The 25,573-nt window shown below is 36.1% G+C and overlaps 1 protein-coding gene across 1 annotated transcript in view; it reads right to left on the bottom strand.

Annotated features, from left to right (window-relative positions):
- WDR27 (WD repeat domain 27) overlaps positions 1-25,573 on the bottom strand; it is a 236,527-nt gene that overhangs the window by 99,410 nt on the left and 111,544 nt on the right. The window contains exon 26 of the mRNA XM_027854869.1: positions 8,060-8,158. Coding sequence (XP_027710670.1) covers positions 8,060-8,158 — 99 coding nt within the window. The remainder of the gene's footprint in view (positions 1-8,059; positions 8,159-25,573) is intronic.

Raw genomic sequence — 25,573 nt, 5'->3', positions numbered from 1 at the left:
CTTCCATTTCAATTCAACCCTTTCTGTTGGGGTTTCCCTCTTGAGTTCTTGGTTTATGAATTCTTTGGGCTTTACTGCTTTCCCCAGAAACACAGCAGCTCTTCTTGGCTAAGCATGCAGCCAGTATGATTTCATTAAGAAGTTAAACGTTTCTGGAGTTTATTCTCCTCCCATCACTACAAGGTTAAATACCTAAACTAATAGAACAGATGACTAACTGCACAGCCCCCTGGCTGTCTGATGAACAAAGAACCGACAGCCTATCTCTTGAAATCCCAGTTGGTCTCGCTCACGTGGTGTACAGCTGCAGGTCATTGGCAGCACTCTTAATTGTAGTACAGCATTCTCTCAGATTCTAAGCCATCCTTTTGAATCTGAGGTTCTCCCATGAGCTTTACAATTTTCTTTTTTCTTTTAACTCCACTTCCTTAGCCATATGTGTTAGTCAAACAATTTTACTCATGTATATAAAATCTATTTAATCAAAAACTTTCAAAAGTTTTTTTTACAAAGGACAATAATACCACCTGAGCTATAGTACATACATAACATTATTCTGAAAAGCTTAAAGCTTTTAGTTCGGAGAAGGATGATGCTTTCTTATTACAATTTATCATAAGCTTTTAACATTTGCTTTTCCCCTTCCTACTTTGCCCAATCTCTCCTACGTGCTTTGAAAGTTATTTTGCATTGTTCATCTAAAACTAATTTTTTAATTTAAATTAGATTTCAAGGATTTCTTGTTCAAGAAAGTGTTCTCTCTGTTAAATTGGGGCACTGGGTTACAGTAGGCCAGGGAAGGACAGGGTGGATCAGGGCTAGAAATCCAACTAAGTAGGAGTATGGTCTGACAGTTTCTGTAGGTCTGTGCAGACAAAGGGTCAGTTAGCAAAGGGAAAGTTGAGCAGGCAGCAACTATGGTTTCTAGGCAGCCTACAAGTAAAGAAGGTGAACTAAGACATGTGAAAGCAAATGAATAGAATAGATAGGCAGGTTCAGAATCCTAAGGGTCAGATAATCAACTCAAGAAATGAAATTCCATCAAGCAGAATCTAAGTCTGATACAAATAGAGAACCTGCTTGCTCTCTGCCCTACTGCTTTTGGAAGACTCTAATGATCACAGATTCTGAGTTTCTGACAGGAGCAAAAGTGTCATCTGTTAGGTTCTCCATACCTTGACTAGCCCCAACCCAACCATTCCAATGTATTAGGGTAGCTGATGAGCCTCCTGAAGGTTTCACAAGAGTCCTGCTCCTGTGTCTTCTTATGATAAGGACATGATACTGGTTTCTTAAAGACCATAATCCAAATTGGTAAATTCTGTTGTGCTGGAAACTTAGCAACATCTGCCATCCACAAGCTAAGCCTGAAGAATGTGTTGAGTCATGAATTTTTTGGTGTGGAAACAAGAGAAAATACAATATGGCCCTTGGTCCTGGGTTGACTCTGCAATGACATAGTGACTGAATAAAGACCAGATGTATAAAAAAAAGAATCACAATAATTTTAAACCATTTACAAATATTCATTTAGCTCATAACGCTCTAATATGTTCATCCAGTGGCCCTAGAAACTCCTGAAGGTCAAAGATTGTTTTATTTTATCCAAGTGTCCTCAAGTTATAGTACAATGTCTCTGACGTGAGATATTTAGTAAATAATAACTTAGAGTTATATAACATTTTAAGGTTTGCAAAGTAAGATTCAAATACAGGTCTACTGATTTCAAGTCCACTAACTATGAAATTCAATGTTTTGATGACTAAATCTGGAAGAAGAGAATCACAATTCTTAACAGGTGTCCTACCATTTCTTACTCCTCATATTTGTAAGAAGCTAGTTCCTACTTTGACATGTGGAGTTCCTGAAGAGTCCTCTGGCCCAAGGCACTTTATTGTCAGTTAGTTAAATCCCAGGCTCTACATCTAGGTCACATAGCATTCAATGGTTAGCTATTGTTACTCATCCCTCCCAGCCCCCGCCGCCATTCATCACTCACTCTGAAAGACCCAGACTCATACTTCAAGAAGCATTAGAGAGGCATACTATAAAATTTAGTATTTCAATTACTTCCCAGCCCTGACTTCCAAGGAGATTGGAAGTCAGTCACTTTGATCTTCTGTCAATCATAGCTCAAGACAACCAGCTTTGAAGTACTGTACAATATCAGATTATAAACATCATATTTCATAGCTTAACAGGGACAGGGAAGAAGTAACTTAATTCACAATAGGTTGTATCTCAGCAAGAGGAACTCTCTTAATTGCAGCTACATGGATAGGGCCAATAGGATAGCAGAACTGTTGGTTCAAGAATCCCATGACTTCTAGGTTATCAAAACCCTACTTCAAAACAGTTTTATTCATGCACCTATCATTGAAACCCAAGTCTGAAAAGGGGTCTTGTTTAACGTGCCAAGGTTAATCTATCACAAATCTAGTGACAATAAATGGTAGAATACAGGAATGTCTCTGTTGTAGCCCTGGCCACTATTTCTTTTTATCTTTATACTAATATAATACCACATTACAAATATAACTTATTATATCCTCAGAACAACCCAATTGCTTAGGTAGGGAAGATGCTCTTGTTGAATTTTACCTAGGACAAAACCGAGGTTCAAAAATGTTAAGGGATGGCCAAGACAATAAAGACAGTAATGAGGGGGCAGCTAGGTGGCGCAGTGGATAGAGCACCAGCCCTGAAGTCAGGAGGACCTGAGTTCAAATCCGGTCTCAGACCAAATACTTGACACTTACTAGCTGTGTGACTCTGGGCAAGTCACTTAACCCCAACTGCCTAAAAAAAAAAAAAAAAGTAATTAATCTGGAATGAAATCCCAATATTCTTTCCATTTCACTAGAACTATCTAATGACAAAAAATTAAAGGTTATTCAAGAACACAGAGACTTTATTACATCATGATTTCCTTAATAATATTCTATAACACCAATACATAAGTGAATAAATAAATAGTATCCTACAACACAAATAAATAAATAGTTGAGGATATTGACTCTAAGTAGTCCCCTTAATTGTTGCTGCTTTTTCGTTTTCTTCTCTTTGATAGTTAGAACTAAAAATGGCTTACAACTCATCTGTCTAGATCTTATGACCATAAATATACACAAGAGAATACAGAATGAATGCATCTACTGTTGACCTTGTGACTCAAGCATCACTGTCAATCCTTTCCAGAATCTGTGTCTCCAACACACTGGGCAGCTTGCAACATGGCCCAGCATATGAGGCCTACTCAGAGACACATACGCAACAAAGAGGAACACGAGAAACACACAGAAAGCCATCCAGAAACAAGAAACCACAAAGCTGTAACATTTAGTCAAACAGAAGTCTCATTTGATTCTCTCTCTCATCTTCCTTCAAGGATAATTAGCTTGACAGTTGTACTAGGGTGAGCCAGCCTAGAAGCCAGGCCCTTCTGCTTGTTTTTATCTGTTGGTTGCAAGCAGCTCTCTAACAGCCCCTATATTAATGGTACCAGCAATGGATGCTGTTTTCCTGCCCCTACAACTAGCTCACTTCTCCTGCCCTCCTTGCTTTGATATCATTTATCTTAATTTCTTCAAAAAATATTTATAGGCTACATCAAGAAAGCCAGATTTTCATACCAAATTACTACTAATTCTCATGCTCTGAAATATATCTGCATTATATATAGATATTATAAATATTATAGATATATAATATATAGGTTATTATTATATATAATATATTATTATACCTATTATATTCATATATAATTATACATTAGTGTATAATTATATGTTTTATAATATATTATATAATATATTTATATTAATATATTATTGATATATTAATATAACTATTATATATATCTATATTTCATATATATACACATATAGATATGTATCTTTGAAGGAATACAAAATGCCATTAGAAAAATCTATATGTGAAATAAAAACATACTACTAAAAAGTACCTATAACAACACACCTCTAATTCAGCTTTAGCTCATTTATCCCATTCCTTGAATATATCATTAGTTTGCCCCTAATCTTCCTGTTTCCTATCTTTTCTGCAGTCACACCTTACACATCAAGTAAACTATGCCTACCTAAGGAAGTTGTGGTCATTTTTTCAACTCAGAAAATCTTTCTGAGATGAACAAATTAAAGACAATCTTCAGAGGTTTGGTTTATATTCGCTGATCAGAATTTGAAAATATTCTAATCAATTGCAACTCACTAGTGAATCGCTGATACGCTTTTGTTATTGGATTTTTCTTTTTATTATTCAGTACCTAGAAACAGCAAAGTCAATATTCACATCTGGATGGTCTGTTTCAAATTTTCATAGATTATGAACTATAAACAACATCCTTTAATGCTTCATGCAATGAAAACTTTGTATGGATATAAACACAAAGACACAAACTTTTAATTAGTCTCATTTTGTTTTATCTAAGTTCTTTTTCTCATGGGGGAACATATGAAGCTTTTAATCTCTAGGAGTTATAGTACAGCAAATGCTACAACTAAAGATTGCACAAACATCAATGAAATAAGCAGATAGATATATTCTATCAGTATTTCTTTTCTTGCAAAACAAACAGTTCTTTTATATCTTAATTACAAATACAAATATAAGGTGCCCAAAAGTATTAACCTCCTAAAAAAAGGACTTTATTTTAGGCAAAGATCATTAAGAATATTTATGGAATGTCCTATCCTTTTACTCTTGGGCTAAGTGTCATAAAAAATGAGTTAAAGTGGTCACTGCCAAGCCCAATCTTATGTCAATTTAAGTAAATTTTAAATAGCATGAAATGCCTAACAATTACCCAGAAATGGGCACGCTACTCGGGATGAATCAGAATGACTAGAAAACACAGCCATATCTTGATATTTTGTCTTTCTCTTCTCCACTTTGCCAAGAGTGAGAATGGAAGCAGATGCCATAAACAAGACATTTGGAAGGGAAAACTTGGCCTTACCTCTGAAAAGAGACAGTTAAAGCTAGATCCTGCTGGACAGAATTCAAATCAATCCAATTCAATAAGCATTTATTTAAGTGCTTCTAGTTGCCAGGAACTGTGGGGATATAAAGGCAAAAATAAAAGTCCCTTCCCTCAAGGAACTTGTATTCTAGAAGTGGAGGAGGGGGGAACACTGATAAATTCAAAATAGATACAAAATAATTATGAAGCAATTTGGGGTGGAGGATCTCAATCAACAAAGATCTTTTATAGGAAATGGCACTTGAACTAAGCCTTGAAAGGAAGTCAGATTTCTAAGAGATAGAGGTGTTGAGATAGAGCATTCTAGACATAGGGCACTAGTCTATGTGAAAGTATGGAGGAAGGAAACATGATTTCATATAGGTAATATGAAATGGGTCAGCCTGGTTGAAATATAGAACTCATGATAGAGAATAACGTGAAATTGGTTTGGAAACATAAATAATTCTGGAATATTTTTAATGTCAGGCTAAGGAATAAAGAGAGACTTACTTCCAGAAATAAGGATACAGTCCCTTTATCCTCTGCCCTCATCAGACCTCACTTGGAGTATTGAGTTAATTTCTGGGCCCCACAATCTAAAAAGGATATTAGGAGGATAACAGAAAAGGACAATCAGGATTATGAAGAGCCTTGAGTCCATATCAAAAAGGAATAGTTTAGAAAATTAGGAATGTTTGCCCCAAAGAAGAGAAAATCGTGGCCAAGATAGTAGTGTTCAAGCATATTATAGGTCCTCATGTAGAAGAGAGATTATATTTATTATGTTTGGCCCAAGAAGGCAGACCTAGAAGCAACAGGAACAAGTAGCTAAGAGAACCACTTAGGCTTTAGCTGTCCTGAAATTCCTTCTGACAGAGCAGTCCCAAGTGGTTGTCTCAAGGTGTGGTGAGTTCCTCATCCTTCCAGAGGATGTTAGATGACCACTTGTTGGGTATGCAATTGCAGGGATTCCTTTTGAGTATAAATTGAGCTAGATAGCTAATGAGGTCTCTAAAACAAATCTAAAATTCTATCACACTATGATTCTGAGTATGTATTTTATCCCAGAAGCAACAACAGAGAGCCACAGAAAATTTTTGAGCAAAGAAATGACAAGTTCAGAGCTGTGTTTTAGAAACATGGATTTCACAAAGATGGCTCCAAGGTTGTGAACCTAATGACTAGAAAGATGAATGAAAGAGTAAAGTGTAAAGAAGGGGCAAGCTGACAGCAGGAGGTAGGGAGGAAAATGGTGTATTCTGTTTTAAACATAAAGAGTACAGAGATGCCGATGGTGCCTTTCAGTATTTTTTGGTCTGTTTTTTGTTTGTTTGTTTTTTTAAGGCAAACAGGGTTAAATGACTTGCCCAGAGTCACATAGCTAGTAAGTGTCTGAGGCCACATTTGATCTTGGGTCCTCCTGACTACAGGGTCAGCACTCTGTCCACTGTAACACCTAGATGCCTCTCAGTAGTGATTTCTAGCAAGCAGTTCAAGACAGAGACTGGATACAGGTCTACAGATGTAGACATCATATGCATGGAGATGAAAACCAAATACACAGGATTCAAATCTCTCCTCTGATGTTTACTAAATGTATGACCTTGGGTAAGTCACAATCCCCCGGGACTCAAATTTCTCTTTTACAAAATGAGAGGATTGAATTAGATGGCCTCTAAGGCCATGTAATTAACAACTACTAATGCTATTAGTACTGCAACTACTACTACTAATAATAATAATAACAGTATTGCTACCACTACAGGAACAATTCATAGACCTTTGACAAGACTTATATAACTGTTACAGAACAGAAGAGCAGAACCAGGAAAACAATATACACAATCACTACAATAATGTAAATGAAAAGAGCACATAACAGAAAACCAACCTAATACTCAATCTAAACTTTAGATTGAGTATTCTGTGATACTACATAGTCATATTTTATGGATATTTCTACCTACATATCAGGTAATCATTCCCATAATAGTTTTTTTAATTTAAAATGAGAAGGAATTCGATTTTACTTTTCCTCCCATATCAATGGAAGTCATTGTTACCATATTTCTTTTTTAAAATCAGCATGCAAATTAAAATAAAATAAAATTAGCATCCAAAATAAAATAAAACTCATCAAATTTAAATAACTAGTAAAAATATAGTGTGAAATATTAGCAATTTTGTGAAAGCAAAAAATTGTATGCATCAACCGGGGAATAGCTCAACAAAAATGGAACATTACTGTACGGAGTAGGTGTCATACTGGATAGAGTGTTGTTGTATTTGGAGTCAGGAAGACCTGAGCTCAAATCCTGCCTCAGACACTTAGTAACTGCATGGCTCTAGGCAAGTCACTTAAGCTCTGTTTGCTTCTGTTTCCTCATCTGTAAAATGAGCTGGAAAAGGAAATGGCAAACCACTCCAGTATCTTTGCCAAAAAAAAAAAAAGGAAGAGTTGAACAGAACTGAAACATGACTAAACAACAATTACTCTATTACAACTACTGCAACAACTACTAATACTGAGTACTGCAACTACTCCTAACAATAATAATAACAATAACAATATTGCTACCACTACATGAACAATTCACAGAAATCTGGCAAGACTTGTATAACTGTTGCAGAACAAAAGAGCAGAACCAGGAAAACAATATACACAATAATTACAATAATGAAGAGCACAAAAGGACAGCCAATCTCAGATTCATTGTAATCACTCATTTAGGTTCTAGATGAGGTATGGTGAAAAATATTTCCCTTTGCTTATGAAAGAATGTAGAGACCAGGCATGTGGAAAGTTATATATTATGTCAGATATAGTCATTTTGTCAGGTGGATTTGCATAACTGTTTTTCTTTGTTACAAGGGAAGATTGAGTGTGAGCGATGGGTTGACAATAATAAATGATTGTTATTAAAATGGCATCAATAAAACATTAAATATATTTATACATTTATGTATACGGATGTTATATATTATTTTCATATGTGATATAAATATATAATATGTTATCTTATGCATAATAAATATATTTTTTATTTTGAAAATTATACAAGTATCCACTGTTACCTGGGGTCTTGATGGGTTAAAAGCCACATTGATCACTGCTTCTGTGTGTCCTGCCAATTTGTGGGAAAAGGTGCTTGAGCCCATCTCATATATATAAACCTAAAAGATAAAATGAAAATTTCATGGAAAAATCAACATAATCTCACTCAACACCATTTTCACTTATATAAATTTAGTTTCCTAGAATGCTATTAAAATATCAGCCCCAACCTGACAAACAGTAAGTGCTTAATGACAATAATTCAATATTCACATAAAAGATAGTTTTAAAGCATTTTACATTTAATTATATGAGTATGATTTTCCCTCTATGAAGGATCAAAATACTCATACTAGCACTGCCCTCCATTAACCCCTCATCCTCCCTTTCCATTGTGTCCTTTGGAACACACTTTGAACAGGCCTTAAACAATCTTCCTAATCTCTTCCTCCTTCACTCAGCTGAAAACTGGCTTTTGCCCAAGGACTCCATATCTCTACCAACAGTCTCTAATGATGACTACTCATTTCTCAAATCTTTCCAACCCCCATCCAACAACCAACTCTGGTTCACAGAGCCTCAGGTAACATTGCCACATAAAATTCTCCTCTTGCTCCCCATTGCAATTCCTCAATTACTTTTAAGTTCAGGCCATCTAATTATACCCTCTCCCTACCACTGTCACTTCTTGTTTCTGCTGTTGTTGGTTATTCAGTCATGTCCAACTCTTTACGACTCATGGAGTATAGTACACAAGGCCCTTCTGTCCTCCACTATCTCCCCAAGTCTGTCTAAGCTCACACTCATTGCTTCCATTACACTATCTACCCATCTCATCCTCTGCCCTCCCCTTTTCTTTTTGCCTTCAACCTTTCCCAACTCCAAGGTCTTTTCCAATGAGCCCCATCTTTTCATTATGCAGCCAAAGTATTTAAGTTTCAGCTTCATCATTTGACCTTCTAATAAATAATCTGAATTAATTTTTTTAATTATTGACTGATTTGATTCCCTTGCTTTCCAAGGGACTCTCAAATGTCTTCTCCAGCACCACAATTTGAAAGCATCAGCTCTGTGGTGCTCAACTTTCCTTACAATCCAATTCTCACAACTATACATTGCTGCTGGAAAAGCCATAGCTTTGTCTATACAAATTGTCAACAAGTTGACATCTCTGCTTTTTAGTATGTTGTCCTAATACGCTACAGTTTTCCTTCCAAGGAGCATTTTTAATCACTACCATCTACCAAATCACTTTCCAACTTTACTCTATGACTTCAGCACCTCATTTGCAGCATTCCTTCCCCACCAACACACTGAAAGACTTGAGTATCTATGCCAAAGGCTCTTATGGCAGTATTTCATAACAGGTTCTTGAATTCATCGATTTTTTAACACCTACCTCTAACGTACTTCTGACAAACATTGGAATGGTCACATCCAGATCCAACCAAACTGCTCTACTCCAAAGTTCTGACACCTGAAATTCTGACTCCTTTACCTTTTCCAATATCTTGCACCCTCCTGTACTATGTATGAACTATCCCTTACTTACTACTCTCCCAATCTATCACTCCTCTTTTGGCCTCAATTTTCTCCCTACTCAGGCTTAACCCTGTGGCTAGCTACTTCAATAAAACCACCTACTCTAGCATGGCATAAAGTATTTCAACCTAGAGGGGAAGTCCCCAGGTCCTGCATTACTAAGGATGAGTAGAATCATGGGATAGCTTCTAATGACCCCAGTCAAGCACCTATTGCCAGTAGGAGAGATATGGTAGGCTATGGAATATACGTTTGTGTTGAGGATAGAATTTCAAGGAAAAAGTTGCTAGGCTCTGGAGCAAATTTAATTACAAGCCACATGGCAACAAGGAACTGCTACCGACCAGCAGGCCTATCACGTAGGCACCTAGAACACAAAGGTTATCTTTGTTTCAATAAAAAACAAAAGCCTTTGAAACAATGGCAGTTTCACAGGGAGACTTTTTTTAATCTGGTTTTTGGGTGACCATAGCTTTCTCAGAACTGACAAATACTCCACTCTATGTGGGCTACACTTGCCAGGCCTACAGCATAGTCTCCATGGAAAGAAGAACAGAAGATCTAGATGCTCTTAAGGATCAGAATCCAATCCAAAACTATCAGCATATATCTTTGCCCTGTGTTTGACAACTGTATCTTTAAATGATAAGTAAGCATTTTTGTACTTCTTATTTATGTCAAGTTAGTCATTTGTGGTATTCTAATACCTGGGTTTAGTAACTCTCCTAAAATACAAATATTCCATTACAACATGATGCATGTGCCAACAGCTTTGCAAAGATGACAAAAGCTGAAAATAGAAAATGTTAGAATGGCTGTTGGAAAACTGGTATGCTAAAGTACTGATGGTAGAGCTATGAATTGGTCTAACTCCTCTGGAAAACAATGAGGAATTATAATAGAAAATCCACTGAAGCTTGCATACACTTTGATACTACAACTCAACCTATATTCCAAAAAAGTCAAAGCCAGGAGAAGAAACCATAAATAGAAAAATATTTATAGTAGCACTTTTTGTGACAGCAAAGAAATGAGAAACAAAGTAGTGCCCAGAGATTAGGGAATTGTAGAGCAAACTGGGGTATGTGAATGTAATGGAATATAATTGTGCTATAATAAGTGACAAACATGAAGAATTCAGGGAAGCCTGGGAAGACTTGTATGAATCAATGAAGTAAATGGAACCTAGAGACCAATTTGCAACTACAATAAAGTAAACACAAAGAAAGATGTCAGAAATCTGATCAATGAATTGAAAAGTTTTGACTTCATAGAAGTGATGTTGAAGCATGACTCCCCTCCTCCCAGCAGAGAGGTAAATCCTTCTAGGTATGGAATGAGGTGGTTGTTCTTCCTTCATTCTTGAAGAAGACCATGTGCATGGTTGGATTTGAGTAAGGCAGAGCTGTGCAAATTCATCAACCTCACTCTCCTCCAGAAATTGGCGTCCAGCAGGAAGACCAAGGTCAAGATGATTAGTGATGGCCCGGGATGCAATGGGTGATCTTGGCCTTTTTAATTTAAGGTCTTTCCCAGGTCTCAGTTTATCTGAGGCCGCGCCCATCCAATGATTAAGGGTTAGGTAAGAATTGAGACAAAACATGGCCCAATTTACTATCTCAAAGATATCCATCTGGGTGGGGAAGACCCTCAGAGTTTTGGCCACAATAGAAAACAATTGCTATTTACACTCAGAATGAAGTATATGTTGTCAGACATGAGTAATGTGTTGATTTTATTTTTACCTTTTTTTTCAAGGCAGGTTTGTCTTCGAATGAGGATAGAAGATTTGGATAGTGTTCATAATATTAAATAGGTAGATAGATAGATAGACAGATAGATAGATAGATAGATAGATAGATAGATACATTTTAATCATTTATCTTTTAAAAATCCAGTCAAAAGGAAAACCTCAGGGGTTTTGATAGCTTCCTGGCTAGGTATGCTTGTCATAGCCCTTATGCTATGAACTATAGCTATAGAGACTCAAAGAACTTGCCCCTCCCATGCAAAGGAAAAGATTCCCAAGAGTTGCGCCCCAATAGGTAGTAGCAATGATCTAAGGATGGTCTGAAAAGTTAGAATAGATGAAATATAGCCAATGGTATCAAAGGGCAACTCAGTGAATACCAAAGCTACAAATAAATAGAAGTACCCAGAGAATATGATGTTAAATACAGCAGAGATGCAATATCTAACAAAGACCTACACAGAGCACAGTACTGACATAACCAGAGGACATCAAGGGCTCTGAAACATCCAATGTGGGGGTTGGATGGCCATATGCATGCCCTCAATGAGTGCGACCAAGCTAAAACATGTTCCCATGTATTCCTTTCATACTCCCTGATCATATGTGATCTCTGCATATGTACAATCCTCCCATTAGTAGCATGGCAACTGTTGGGAGAATGTACCCCTGTGGAACATATTTTCTTGTGATTTAATTTGCTATGTTATTTGATTAATAGCACAGTTATTAATCCTTAAAAATCTTTTAAATATAATCCTAACTAATCATTAAAAGCTTTTTGCTTTGTACTAATTGACCTTTCTGATTATTCTAGTAAATACCTATGTCCTGACCCACAGAATGCTTCAAATCCAATCTAGCTTTCTGGGGCCTACATCTGAGGGGATCCTGGGCACCACTTACATAAATTAATATATTTAGCTTAAAAATATCACTGCACTAGCAAAAACTGTTATTGTATTTCATGTAGTTTTATAAAGAAAGCTTTAAAATATAAAAATTAGAAAGTATTTAAATGCATAGGTTTACAACATTCATACAAGAAACACTCTTGCTTGCTTCAATTAAACTGATACAAAAAAAGTTAAAACCAAAATCCTTCTTGTTGTGGGGGAATTAGCCATTTATTCATAAAGTTAACATAAAGTCAATTTGTGGGACCTCGGCTGAAAAATGAAGTTCAGAATGTAATTAACATTTCCTCTCACTGAGTACTAAATTTCTCATAAATTAACAAAGAGCTGCCTATAGGTCAGCATTAAGACACATAGTTAGGCACATGTATACACACACACACACACACACACACACACACACAGCCCCTAGAAAATAGTTTTCTTTAATTACAAACCCTACAAATGACCATCAAATAAAATTTCAATTCTGAACTTCAACAGACTCTAAAGAAAAAGTTTGCCCAATATTTTCCTTTCAGAACCTTATTCCATAGCTGAAAGCTAATAAGCTCTTTAAAAGGTTCAAAGATTTACGCAGATTTCAAGCATGATTCTCATTATGCTTTCATTTATCTGGCATGATCACAGAAAATAGGGATCTGAATAAATTAATTCCCAAATACCCGAAGTTAAACCTTTAAAGTGCCAAAAGACTTGATTGTATTCATTTCCTAAGAAAATATTTATAAACAATATGTTCTGCTGTTAAAAAAAAAGTGGATTGAATATATTTTAACCTTTTCTTGATGATTCATTTTGTCATTATTAATATCAACTACTATACTTTCATAAAGTACATAGAGTGATATCACTGGGAACAGATGAGGTGCCTCAAGCACATGACAATTTGGGAAAGGATGCAAACATATCTTGTCAATACAACTGCATCCACACACTGTAAAATATTTGGGTAATAGCAAGAAACTTGAATTTAGGTCATTTGTCTACATAATATCAGTCATCTCTAATGTTGACTATTTTTTTGTTTCAACCAAATGTCTGACATCACTTAGGGAAGGTGGAAAAGAATAACATTTGGATAGTGCCATATAGTCTAAGTATGCATTTTTATCAAAACTTGGATATTTATATAAAATATAAAATTAATATCTATACCTGTCCATTGGTAAGAGACAGGTCATGTTACAAAAGAAATTATATTCTTATATTTAAAACTTTTAATTCATATAATTCTTATTTTAAAAAAAAACTAAGACCTTACGGGATAGGTTTCAAGACAAAGTTACAATTTCATGGACAACTTAAGGCAGCTAGTAATTATTTATAATTATTTATTCAACTTATTTCTCTATTATATATTTATATATTTACACATATATGCATATGTAAATATACATATATAATCATAGATTATTATTTAATGTATTTCTCCTTGATTTGAATCCTAACCAAAAGGTCAATCTTAGGTCAAATGGTGAAAAGGTATAGTTAGTCTGAGTAATCCTGTCCACACATCCTGTGTCCTGAGTTTCCTCATAAAAAAATTCTGAAACAGGGACCCAATATCACAATTTTATAGAATTTTGTGGAAGCGACAGTAGGAAAATTAGAGAAAGACTAGGTTGAGATGGTTTTGAGGAGGGAAGGGCACTCCAAGTAGTCAACTACTCCACCTTCTTACTGAGTACTCTCATAGTCTTCAAAGAAATAGTTAACATCAATATTTCCTAAACTTTAGCCATATTTTGGGCATTGAAATATATTGATGAAATATATAAATCCTAATCTGAGGACATGAAATATTCTTTTATTGGAGAAACTTTTGAACAAAAAAAGAGACCAACAATTCTAGAACATAATACATATTCTTGGTATACAGATAATTTCATATTTAGTATTTTTGGAGGAAAAAAATCCCTAGCATTGGTATTTTCTCATAGACTCTCTCCCTTCTCATGTAGCATAGAACTCAGTTTATTCAATGTTTGCCTAAAAAATTTAATATAAGATTATCTTCAGAAAAAAAGTAAATAGGAATGAAACTGAGGTTTCTCAAAAGAAAACTTTTCTTGCTACATGACAGTATGAAACCTGACTTAAATTACTATCCTGCCTCTTTGAAGATTGGCATGGATAAGTTTTTAATTTTATAAATGTGCTGTTTGCTTTTGAAGTAGAAATTGCTTTACATAGTTGAATATATTAATTGCATGATTAAAAAAAGTTATGTGAGTACCAAAGGGATAAATCTCCCTCAGGTTTGGAGAAATTACAAAGGAGGCATAGAACAAATAATCAAAGCAATTAATATTAATTTTATCTTTTTTTCTAGCTTAACATTCACCCAATTGGGAAATGACTAAACAAATTGTTACATATGAATGTAATAGAACATTTTATTGGGCCATAAGAAATGATTAAGGCGAAGAATTCAGAGAAGTATGGAAATATGCAAACTGATGAAACACGAAGTAAGCAGAAGGGAGAAAACAACAAACATAATGATGGCAACAATGCAAACAAAGAACAAAAAACTCTGGATGTTCTTAGTTTATACTGACCGATTTTGTTCCTGAAGAAGAATTGAAAAAATGTACCTCCCTACCTTCTTTGGAGAGATAGAATGTAGGTACAGAGAATTGCGTTACGCTATCAGACTTGGTTAATATATTCATTGGTTTTAGTAAACTGCTTTTTATCTCATTCTTACTCTCTGTTGCCAGGAAAAGATGGGATTATATGGGTGGAAATAAAATGGATATAAAATGAAAAAAAGGAAGGAAGGGCAATTACAAATTTTGAGAAATACATATAATTAAAAAATCATAATTTCTGAATTATAATTTTAAAACTTACTTTAAAATAAATAATAGAATATTCAAATGAATCTCTGATATGTTAGGATGTTCTCTCCCATGATGGGATCACACCCATCCATGTTTGCCCAACCTGTATGACTCTTCTCCTTGTCCTCCTATAAATTTACCACAAAGGGTCCACATAATATATTAGGAACCTTCCTTGTTTTCTTTTGACTAAATAATTATCTCACTACCTAAATCAGTATTTTCTAAGAGGTTGAGATGGCACATAAATCAGGTGTCTTCAGTCCAGATACGATATTTTTCTTCATCATACTCTTTCTGCCTTCGTGCCATCACTTAAAAAATATAAATTATCAAAGCACACAACCATAATTACAACCTACATAAAAGAAATCTTACTCACAAACTAAATACAGCAAAACTGAGGAAAAGAGTGAGAAAAAAAGGAAGCAATATTTTTTCAGGCAATGGGTGGGATGTGGCACAAACCACATGGATGCTGGAATAATGCTTTACTGTTCAAAAATATTTTCATAAAAATGCTAAGGGACTGAATGTCCTACTAAAAAGGAGAAATGCTTTGGAAAGAGAGCTAAAGTGCTTCATTACCACTATTTTGTAATTCTGTTGAACCATATCCCTGAAGCTGGAAGATATTTTTTCTGATATGGCTGTCTACATGTGTCCTTCATTTTCCTTTTACCCAATTATCCTCATAGAAGGAATGGAAAAACAAATGAAAATAAAAAGTCAGTTTTTCTGAAAGTGTCTCTGATCCTTATACATCAAGGAACAACTGGTTTCACACATTTTGATTGTGGACATTTATCTTCCCAACATTAAACCTTTCACCATGAAAAAAAAAAATACAATCTCAGAAGAAAATGGTTTTCATAACTTGAGGAAGTAATCTTGCTTAAGGTTATATGGAAATTGGTATTCAAACTACCATTCCTAACTTCCAAAAGGAAGCACTAAGATAAGAAAGGGCAAACCCCAATGAACATGAAATTGGTCTCTGGGTTATTCAGTCAATAGGGATTGCTACCATTGCTCTAGATTCTCCATCACTGCCCACAGACTTTTATAATATTAACCTCCACCTTTTCCCTGGTATAAATAGAATAATGGTAGATAAAAGGGACATGCAGGATCATTGCTACTCCCACAGAGTTGGTAAATCATGACCATTTTCCTTCATACCTTTTTACAAACAGGCATAATAGAAAAACAAAAATAAGTAAATAAACAAAAACAAAAAAGGTCTTGACTGACCTAACCATTAAAGCAATTTGCTTTTCTTTCCATTCTAACAATAAAGAAACAAAAGCAGTTTAAAACATAAGAATCTGGGAGTGTCTGAAATCATACCTTAAGCCTTTCCCTTTGCATGTGTTTCATTAGGTTCCTACACCTAGTAAGACTGAATGATTTAAAATAATAAAAGCCCTAGCCATGGGTGCCATATATCCAGTGATGATATAAAAATGTCTTCCCTGGTGACTCAGGTTACTTACTGACTACCACTTTTACATTTTGAAAGGTTAGAAATTTTCAGTCTGTATTAACTAAAATTATTGCTAATAAAACAGCTTGCATTTACATTGTGCTTTACATGCACATTAATTTATTTGATCCTCCCCACAGCCCTATGAGGTAAGGAGTGCAAGTGTCACTATCCATAATGTACTGATGAGGAAACTGAGGCCTGGAGAGGTTTCCAAAGGCATAGAGGTAGTGCATGACAGAGCCAGGACCCAAACAAGTCTTCTGCCTCCTAGCCAGTTCCCTCTAGCCCAACATCACACTATGCCATCTCCTACAAACACTATAAGTCTGTTGTTCTCAGCTTTCAAATGGCACCTTTACAAGTGCTTTGCAAACTTTAAAATGACCTATAAATGTCAGTTATTATTCCTGTTGCAATGGTAGTTAAAATTCAGAGCCTATCTAATCAAAACTTTTAAATAACCTTAAGTAAAAATATAATCATCCCACAAATACCTTCTAACCCGTACCCCAGATGTTGCATCTAATCTCAGTGGGTATGGCTAGGCTGAGCCTTCCTCCCTTTTTGCCCAGGTAAGGAGCTAGGTGTATAGAACAATGCAGATTCTGTTAGATTCAGTGAATATATCTGTTAGTTTTGCTGAATTATTTTCTTTCTTTTTTTTTCTTTCATTATAAAAGATGGCTGTCTGGGTAGGGGAAAGGGGATAACATATTTTTAAATGAAGGCTAAATAAATAGAAAAAAAATCAATAAAATGAATATGAAAAAGAAAAGATGTTATTATATTATATATTTTATTTTGCAGAATTATAAAGAGTTGGGAGGGACCTTAGAGGCTGTTCCCTGATTTTACTGACGAGGAAGCTGAGGTTCATGGAGGCTAATATGCTGTGGGGCATCAAAGATGGGATTTGAACCTAGGTCCTCTCATTTCAGAACCAGCATTCTTTCTACCAGACCACACCATCTTTCATTTTCTACTTAGTTACATTCTGATTATTAAAAGCCAGCCTAATTTATTCTGGGGTTTGTGAACTCATGCTAATTTATACAGCTATTTATATCAAAACATCCTTTCTTTTGACAATTCATTTTTGCTTTATTCCAAAGTAAATGTAATGTCCACTGAGAATTCTGCCAAATCATTGGCTTACTTCAACATATCCTAGGGGCAGCTAGGTGCTACAGTGGACAGAGCACCGGCCCTGGAGTCAGGAGGACCTGAGTTTAAATCCAGTCTCTGACCAGACACTTGACACTTAACCAGCTGTGTGACCTTGGGCAAGTCACTTAACCCCAATTGCCCAAAACAAAACAAAACAAAACAAAAAAACACATCGTGGTAGATCTCACTAAAGCATGTATCTGAATAGGTAGAGTTCAATTGTTGGAAAATCCAGGGTTGGTCTGAACATGTTTCTCTATAGTTTAGAGCAGGGCTAAAAATGACAAGGTAATTTATCTGTTATCTAATAGGTTCAAAAAGAAGGGCACCATAAAATTCTTAAGAGGTATTACCATCATCTTTACCTATGGGAAATATGAATATTTTTATGTCAATAATAGTTCCTAAGGTTACTTTATCACATTTCTGTAGAAAAATAACTGACCACCTATTAGCCAAGAATAACTGTTCTAAGTAATTGCTCCAAGCAATGCCATCTTTCCAAGATGACCAGTTTCACAGGCAGATGATGCCAATGTAACTCCAAGTGCACTGATCCTGGTCCCAAAAGCCTTCTCTGTTCACTGTGCTGTTGATTTCTCTGCCCTCAGTTGCCCTGCCTGACTTTTAGTCATCCAGTACTACTGGGTACTTAAGAACCACATGGATCTTAGGGCAAGGGTTTCTACAAAAGACAGCCATACCTAAGAAAAACTGGGAATTGAGTTATATTTAATTTAAGCATCTACTTATTCAGCATTTCCCTCCCTTTCAACATACTTTTCTAATCCTGCATCATTCAGTATTTAATCAACTTGTGAAAAACATTGATGAAAAAAAGTCTAATGCTTTTTCTTTTACCGAGCTTTGAAGTATAGTAAAATGTAGCAAGCAACCCCTGCATGCCGCTTAAGGGGTGACCTAGCTAACTCTCCTTGGTGTCTGACCACCAGTTGACATACATGTCATCTGGCTCCCAAGATAAACCACAGCTCTGCTCTCCATGTAAAGTCTGCTAGCTAAGAGCAATGGAGAATTCTGCAGAACAATTCTCCCAAACAGTTACACAGGACATGAATCTGGATCAAGTGGTAGCTATACTTCCATAAATTAGAGAGTAGCAAACGTAAAAGTTTAGCTTTCACATCACACATTGTACCTATGAAAAAGGCTTTTAAACAAGCACATAAAATTGAATAAGGCATCTGGAATAGGGATGACACGAAGCTCCCATTCTTTAAATTCCCTTTGTCCTTTGCATGTAAAGTGATACCACATAAGTTCTCTTTCATTTTTAATATCTGTTAATAAAGGCATAGAGAATGTTTAAGCATGCTTTTAAACCAAAAGGCACACTTCACAATTTCTCTTTTCTCTTTCTCATTTGTTCCATTATATCAGATGAATTGCTAGATCCTTTTTAAATTGGTTTCAACATCTCCAAAGTGAGGGTTCAAATTTTACATGACAAGTTTGATGAGAATGAACTAGAATCCATAAAAATGTTTGTTCAATCTAAGTTTAAATGGTTATTTTCTAAAATCACATTCCTTGTAAATTAGCTTAAGGAGGTATTCTTTGAAGTCCCCAGATACACGAGTCAGCTTTGCCTTATCACAGCTTCCCATAGTTACTAGTCAATAAGCATTTATTAAGCACCTACTATCTACCAGACATTTGTTAAGTTCTAGGAATATTCAAATAAAGGCAAAAAACAGAACCTTCTCTCAAGAAGCTCACAGGCTAATTGGATGAAAACTTGCAAACTACTATAGACAAACAAAATATATACTGGAGAAATTGAAGATAATCAGCAGCACAAAGGTACTACTATTGAGAAAATTAGGAATTCTTATAGAAAGTGTAGTTTTAGCTGAGACTTGAAGGGAGGCAGGGAGGCTAGCAGACAGAGATGAGGAGGGAGAGAATTTCAGGTAGGGGAGACAGCTATTAAAAAGGCACAAATTCTGGAGGTGGAGCATCTTGTGCATTGAACAGCAAGAAGGTCAATACCACTTGAACCAAGAGTATCTGTGAGAGCAGGAAGATAAAAAGTGGGGACAGGCCTACAGCAATAGCTTTCTGGTTGGTCTCCTTGCCTCATGTTTCTTTTCACTCTAGCCTAGCCACAAATATTGAAGAGATCTTCCTAAAGTGCAAGCCATATCATTTCCCCTCTCTCCCTTCCAGTAAATCACAATGATTCCCTATTACCCCAAAGATCAAATATAATACCCTCTTTTTGACCTTAAAAATCCTTCATGACCTGGTCCCTTATTACCTTTTTAAAGTTATATTTTATTTTAAGGTTATATTTGAAGGAAGAGGATTGAAAAAAAAAACATCATTCGATCTGGTGATTAAGAGATCACTGGTAACTTTGGAGAGAGCAGTTTCAATTGAATGATAAAGTTGGAAGCCAGACCACAAAGATTTAAAAAGAGAATGAGAAGAAAGGAAGAGAAGGCAACTATTGTAGAAGACCTTCTTCAGGAGTTCAGTTACAAAAAGGAAAAGAAATATGGGCTGACAGCCACCTAGGATGGACATATCAGGTGAAGGTTTTTTTGAGGATGGAGGAGCCATACGCATGGTCATAGGTAGTAAGGAAAGAACTAGTAGACAGGGAGAGTTTGAAGATTAGTGAGAGAATAGAGATGATAGAAAGGAATTTTGCTAGAGAAGATGGAATGGAATGGGATCCTTGTTATGTACAGGGGCCAGCCTTGGCAAGTAAAAGGTCCATCTCTTCATGTGAGAGGGATGGAGAAGATAGTAATGAAAGGCATCTGAGTGATGTGAGATGAAGAGGAAGGAAGAGGAAGGAAAGATGGAGTTCTTAATTAAAGCCCTCAATTTTTTTCATTGAAATATGAAACAAGGTTCTCAGCTAAGAGGATGGGGATAAGGAAAGCAAACAAGAGGTATGGGGTAAGATGAAAAAGTTTGGAAAAGTCACTGTGGTGAATGGGATTGAAGACTGCCTCATGCGGGCTGTGGAAGAGGAGCAAGTCATGAGAAATGAGTAAATTGAGGGACTCAAAAGTTAGAGTATTTGAGGGAGAATTAATAAGTATGTTGAAGCCCCCTAGTATAAGGCCAGGAGTTAGAGAGGAGATAGAAACATCATGAACAAAGCATTGAACTCACCAAGAGAAAGAAGAATGTCCTGTATTTTAGTAGATAACTGGTACCAGAGTCTTGACTGGATGATAAATATAGATTGGGTGAACCTTAGAGGAAAAGGGGGATGGGAATAAGACATAGGATAGAGGGTGACAGAGAATGATGAGATTTGAATAATAACTGAGGTTTCAGAATCACCAGGATAGGGAGGTTATGAAAAGGTTAGAGTTTTTTAATCAGTGAGAAAAAAAGTTCAGGTAGGTTATCAATATCTCTAAGGGTTTGGCCTCAATATGGATACCTCCCAGGGTATGAGGCAGAAGAGCACAGCTGGAAAGAGGGAGGGTAGTATCCAGAGTAGGGCAAGCTCAGGCAAGCAACTGGTAGCAGGAGGACAACGAGATGGAATGGCTTGTCCCTCCTTTCCCTGCAGGCCAAGGCAGATAACTGGTCGGTATTTCCAGCATCTACTCATTTAGCATTTCCCTTCTTTTTAATACATCTCAGTCTAACCTCTAGTTATTAAGAATCTAGTTCCCTGATGCTGCCTAGAGAATTCAACTGTGGTGCCATATTGGAGCCTGGCTATTGCTTTTTCTTTTGCATTTCCTCCAATTAAAACCAAACTAACCTGTGTAACATTCCCTCAGATCTCTGCTCTCTCTTAAATAAATACTAATCAACCTCTCAGTTAACATGTACCAAGGCATATTTCCTTCACTAAAATCCTTTTCTGTGACCTCAGCATGGTGTGGTAACCCTGAGGTATAAACTTAGAATATGGTGCAGGTAATAGATGTATATCTGTCATATGAGGAGAGGCCCAACTAAATTGGGAGAGTCTCACCATCACCTTTGGCTGCAAGGCGATTAACTTTTCAGGCACAGCAACTCTTAAAGACTTACTAAGTCAAATAAGGGTTGCAATGTTGATGGAAGAAGTAACCACATGAAGGAAATCACAGTATCTAAAATATTTAAATACATAATTTAGTTGTAACTCATAGGATCATGAGATTATAGGACTTGAAGCTGGAAGGAACCTTAGTAATCATGTAGAGAACACCAACCTACTCATTTTGTAAATGAAGAAACTGAAGCCCAGAGCTCCTAAATGACTCACATCTTGAACTTAATGTCCTTAGACATCTCAAGTTCAATGTATCTGTAATAGAACTCATTGTCTTACCCTAGACCTTCCCTCTTTTTAACTTTCATTTCTGTCAAAAATACTGCCATGGTCATAGTCATCCAAACTCAAAACCACCATGTCATCCTCAACTCCTCCCTCCTCCCACAAAGGCAATTGGTTACCAAGTCTTGTCATTTCTACTTTCACAACATCTCTAGTATACATTCCTTCTCATCATTTATAAAACCACCACCCTGGTACAGGCTCTCATCACCTCACACCACAACTATGAAATATCTTGAAGATTAGTCTCCTTGCCTCAAGGGTATCCCCATTCCTGTCCATCGTTTACTCAGCTGCCAGTGAGCTTCCTAAATCACAAGTCTGACCATGTTACCCTACCCCCCTCTATATTACCTCTAAGATCAAATATGAAATCCTCTCTATTTGGCTTTTAAAGCCCCTCACAGACTGGCCTCTTCTTACCTTTTCTGTCTGCTTCCACATTACTATCCTCCACATATTCTACAATTCAGCTACATTGGCTTGCTTGCTGTTCCTTACCCAGGATGCTCCACGTCCCAATACCATGTATTTTTTATTAGCTGGAAAGCTCTTATTCCTCACATCTGCCTTTTGACTTCCATGACTTCCTCAAAGACTCAGCTCAAATACTGCCTTCTGTGAGAGGTCACTCTCTGTCTCCTCTACCCTAATCCACACTGTTCATGCCTTCCTTCTAAGATCACCTTCTATTTACATTGTACAGACCTTACATGGACAATTGTTTTTTCCCTGTTGTCTCCCCCATTGGAAGGTGAACTCTTTGAGGACCAGGACCATTATTTTTGCCTATTGTTGTATATGTCCAATGCTTCACACATTAACTGGCACATAGTAAGTTCATAATAAATGCTTTTTTAATGAATGGCATAGGTAATAAGGGATAAGGTGGACCTTCTGGAGATAATACTTGACTGAAAGTACCCATTCTAACAGCAGGTATCCAAATTCTGTGACAGAATGTTAGAGTAGATATGTGGGTAGCAGAAAGAAATTTGGGGAGCTCTTAAAACATACCATATGAGCATTTATCTATTAAACCAATGAACAAGGTTAGTCCATACATAAAGATTTCTTTAAGAAAGGAATTTTGAAACTTTGTAAATGCTGATCGAACAACAAAAAACACATTCAAAAGTGCCCAGAAAAATTGAACCAGTAAGTGAAGCTCTTTTGAACCTTTTCCTCAAGAATTTTCAAAGTCTACATTAAAAACAGACTTGACTTCCATAGATATCAGTATAAATAGCATCTGGATGTTACAGATAGCATCCAGAGTTGAAGTGGTTAGCGTTTACCTTTTTCGTGTCACCTAAACTGCTACAATACTCACTGCTAAATATTCAATGCAATGGATAGATTGCAGGGCCTGGAGTCAAAAAGACTCATCTTCATGAGTTCAAATCTGGCCTCAGATACTTCTTAGCTGTGTGAAACTCAGTAAGTCACTTAACCCGGTTTGTCTTAGTTTCCTCATTTGTAAAATGAGATGGAGAAGGAAATGGCAAACTACTCTAATATCTTTGCCAAGAAAACTCCAAATGAGGTCATGAATAGTCAGACATGACTAAAACAGAAGAACAACAAAACATTCATACTAAGAAAAACTCTAGTATTAAAGATAGTATATGCATTAATTAGTATATGCAAACACTAATAGTCAAACTATCAGTCATGCTAAAAATTATGGATTTGACTACAGAAATGAACCAGAATACTAAGAAGGGAAGGTACAATAAGATGAAAACTAGAAACCTACAGAACATTCTTTTAAATACACAAAATCCACATGTGCATATAATTACCTAGAAATTTCAGGCAAAACCAATTTTAATACTGTATGTGAAACTCTTTTTGTAGGGAAAGGACTAATTCAGTTGACATGGGAACTTTCTTTGTATCTTTATTCACAGATCAGACAAAATTAATATTTTCCTGTATATTTCAAGTCAATTGCCAAATCTATCACTTCTACCTTCACAACACCTCTCACATATTACTTCTTCCTATTTACAAGGCAGCCACTTCAGTCCAAGATTTCATTACCTCTCACCTAAGCTATTGTAATAGTCCCTACCTGACTCTAGTCTCCCCCCTCCAATCCATTTCACATTCTCCTGCCAAAGTGATCAAAGTAATTTTCCTTAAGTGTAAGTCTGTCCATGTTACTCCCCTATTCAATAAAGTCCTTTTAACTTTAGGACAAAATATAAACTCCTATGCCTGGCATTTAAAGCTATATACAAAATGATCCCTTCCTATCTTTGCAGGCTTACTACATATTTCCCTCACACACCATATGAGTCAATCAAACTGCCCTTGCACACACAGCATTCCATTTCCTGTCTCTATTTCTTCACATTGGCTTTCCCCCTTGCCTGGCATGCTCTCCTTCCTTGCCTTCACTTTTTAGAGTTCCTAATTCCCTTCAAGATTCAACTTCAAGTGCCATCTTCTACATGAAACTTTTTATGATCCCATCCAACTACTAGTATCTACCTCCTCCCATAAATTAGCTTGTATATAGTTTCCATATGATCTGTCTATAGGGGCAGCTAGATGGCACAGTAGATAGACCACCAGCCCTGGAGTCAAGAGGACCTGAGTTCAAATCTGACCTCAGACACTTACTAGTTGTGTGACCCTGGGCAAGTCACTTAACCCCAAATGCCTAAAAATAATAATAATAGTAATAAGCTGTCTATATTTATATATGTATGATGTACTGTTTTATCCAGATAGATTGTAAGCTTCCTGAGGGAAAAGATTATTTCACTTTTGTCTTTGTATCCCCTTAAACCCAGCATGGTCCCCAGCATAGAGTAGATACTTACTAAATTTCATTAATGGATGAGTAGATACATGGATGGATGAGGTATTGTAGAGGTAAAATTTAACAACTGATTGGATATGGGGGGCGGGGGTGAATGTAAGTAAGGACTCAAAAAATGATTCTGAGGATAAGAACATGAGTGATGGTGGTGTCCTAGGGAAAAAATGGAGAAGTTCACAAAAGAGGTGGAAAAAAAACCATAATGAGCTCTGGTTTAGACATGTTAAATTTGAGATGCCTATAAGACATCTAGTTGGAAATAATCAATAGGCAGTTGGTGATTCAAGACTGTAGCTCAGAGGAGAGACTAAGGCTGAATATAGATCTGTTAATATAATTGTCATTATACAAGCTTAAGCATTAGTTTAAAACAATGCTCTTATTATTAAAAAAAAACAAGTAATATTTGAAAAGACTCCTTCAAGACAACAATCATGCCTTGTATATGCTCTGTGTACTGCTTGGCATATGTTTTTCCTCAAGATTCCCATGGGGTGATAGACTGGCAAAGTGAAGCTTTATTTTTTTAAAAGTATAATCAGAGCTTACAATTCTCTAACAGAGTACAAAGCATTACTTGCCAAAATGTTGAAAAACTAGCCAGTATTTCTGCAAAGAATTTGCTCTATCAGTATACAGAACAATGTAGTACATTTGCAAATCACA

Source organism: Vombatus ursinus, unplaced genomic scaffold (genome assembly GCF_900497805.2).
Source record: "Vombatus ursinus unplaced genomic scaffold, bare-nosed wombat genome assembly UNPS02010639.1, whole genome shotgun sequence".
Classification (NCBI taxonomy): domain Eukaryota; kingdom Metazoa; phylum Chordata; class Mammalia; order Diprotodontia; family Vombatidae; genus Vombatus; species Vombatus ursinus.
This window is presented reverse-complemented; position numbering and strand designations above follow the sequence as displayed.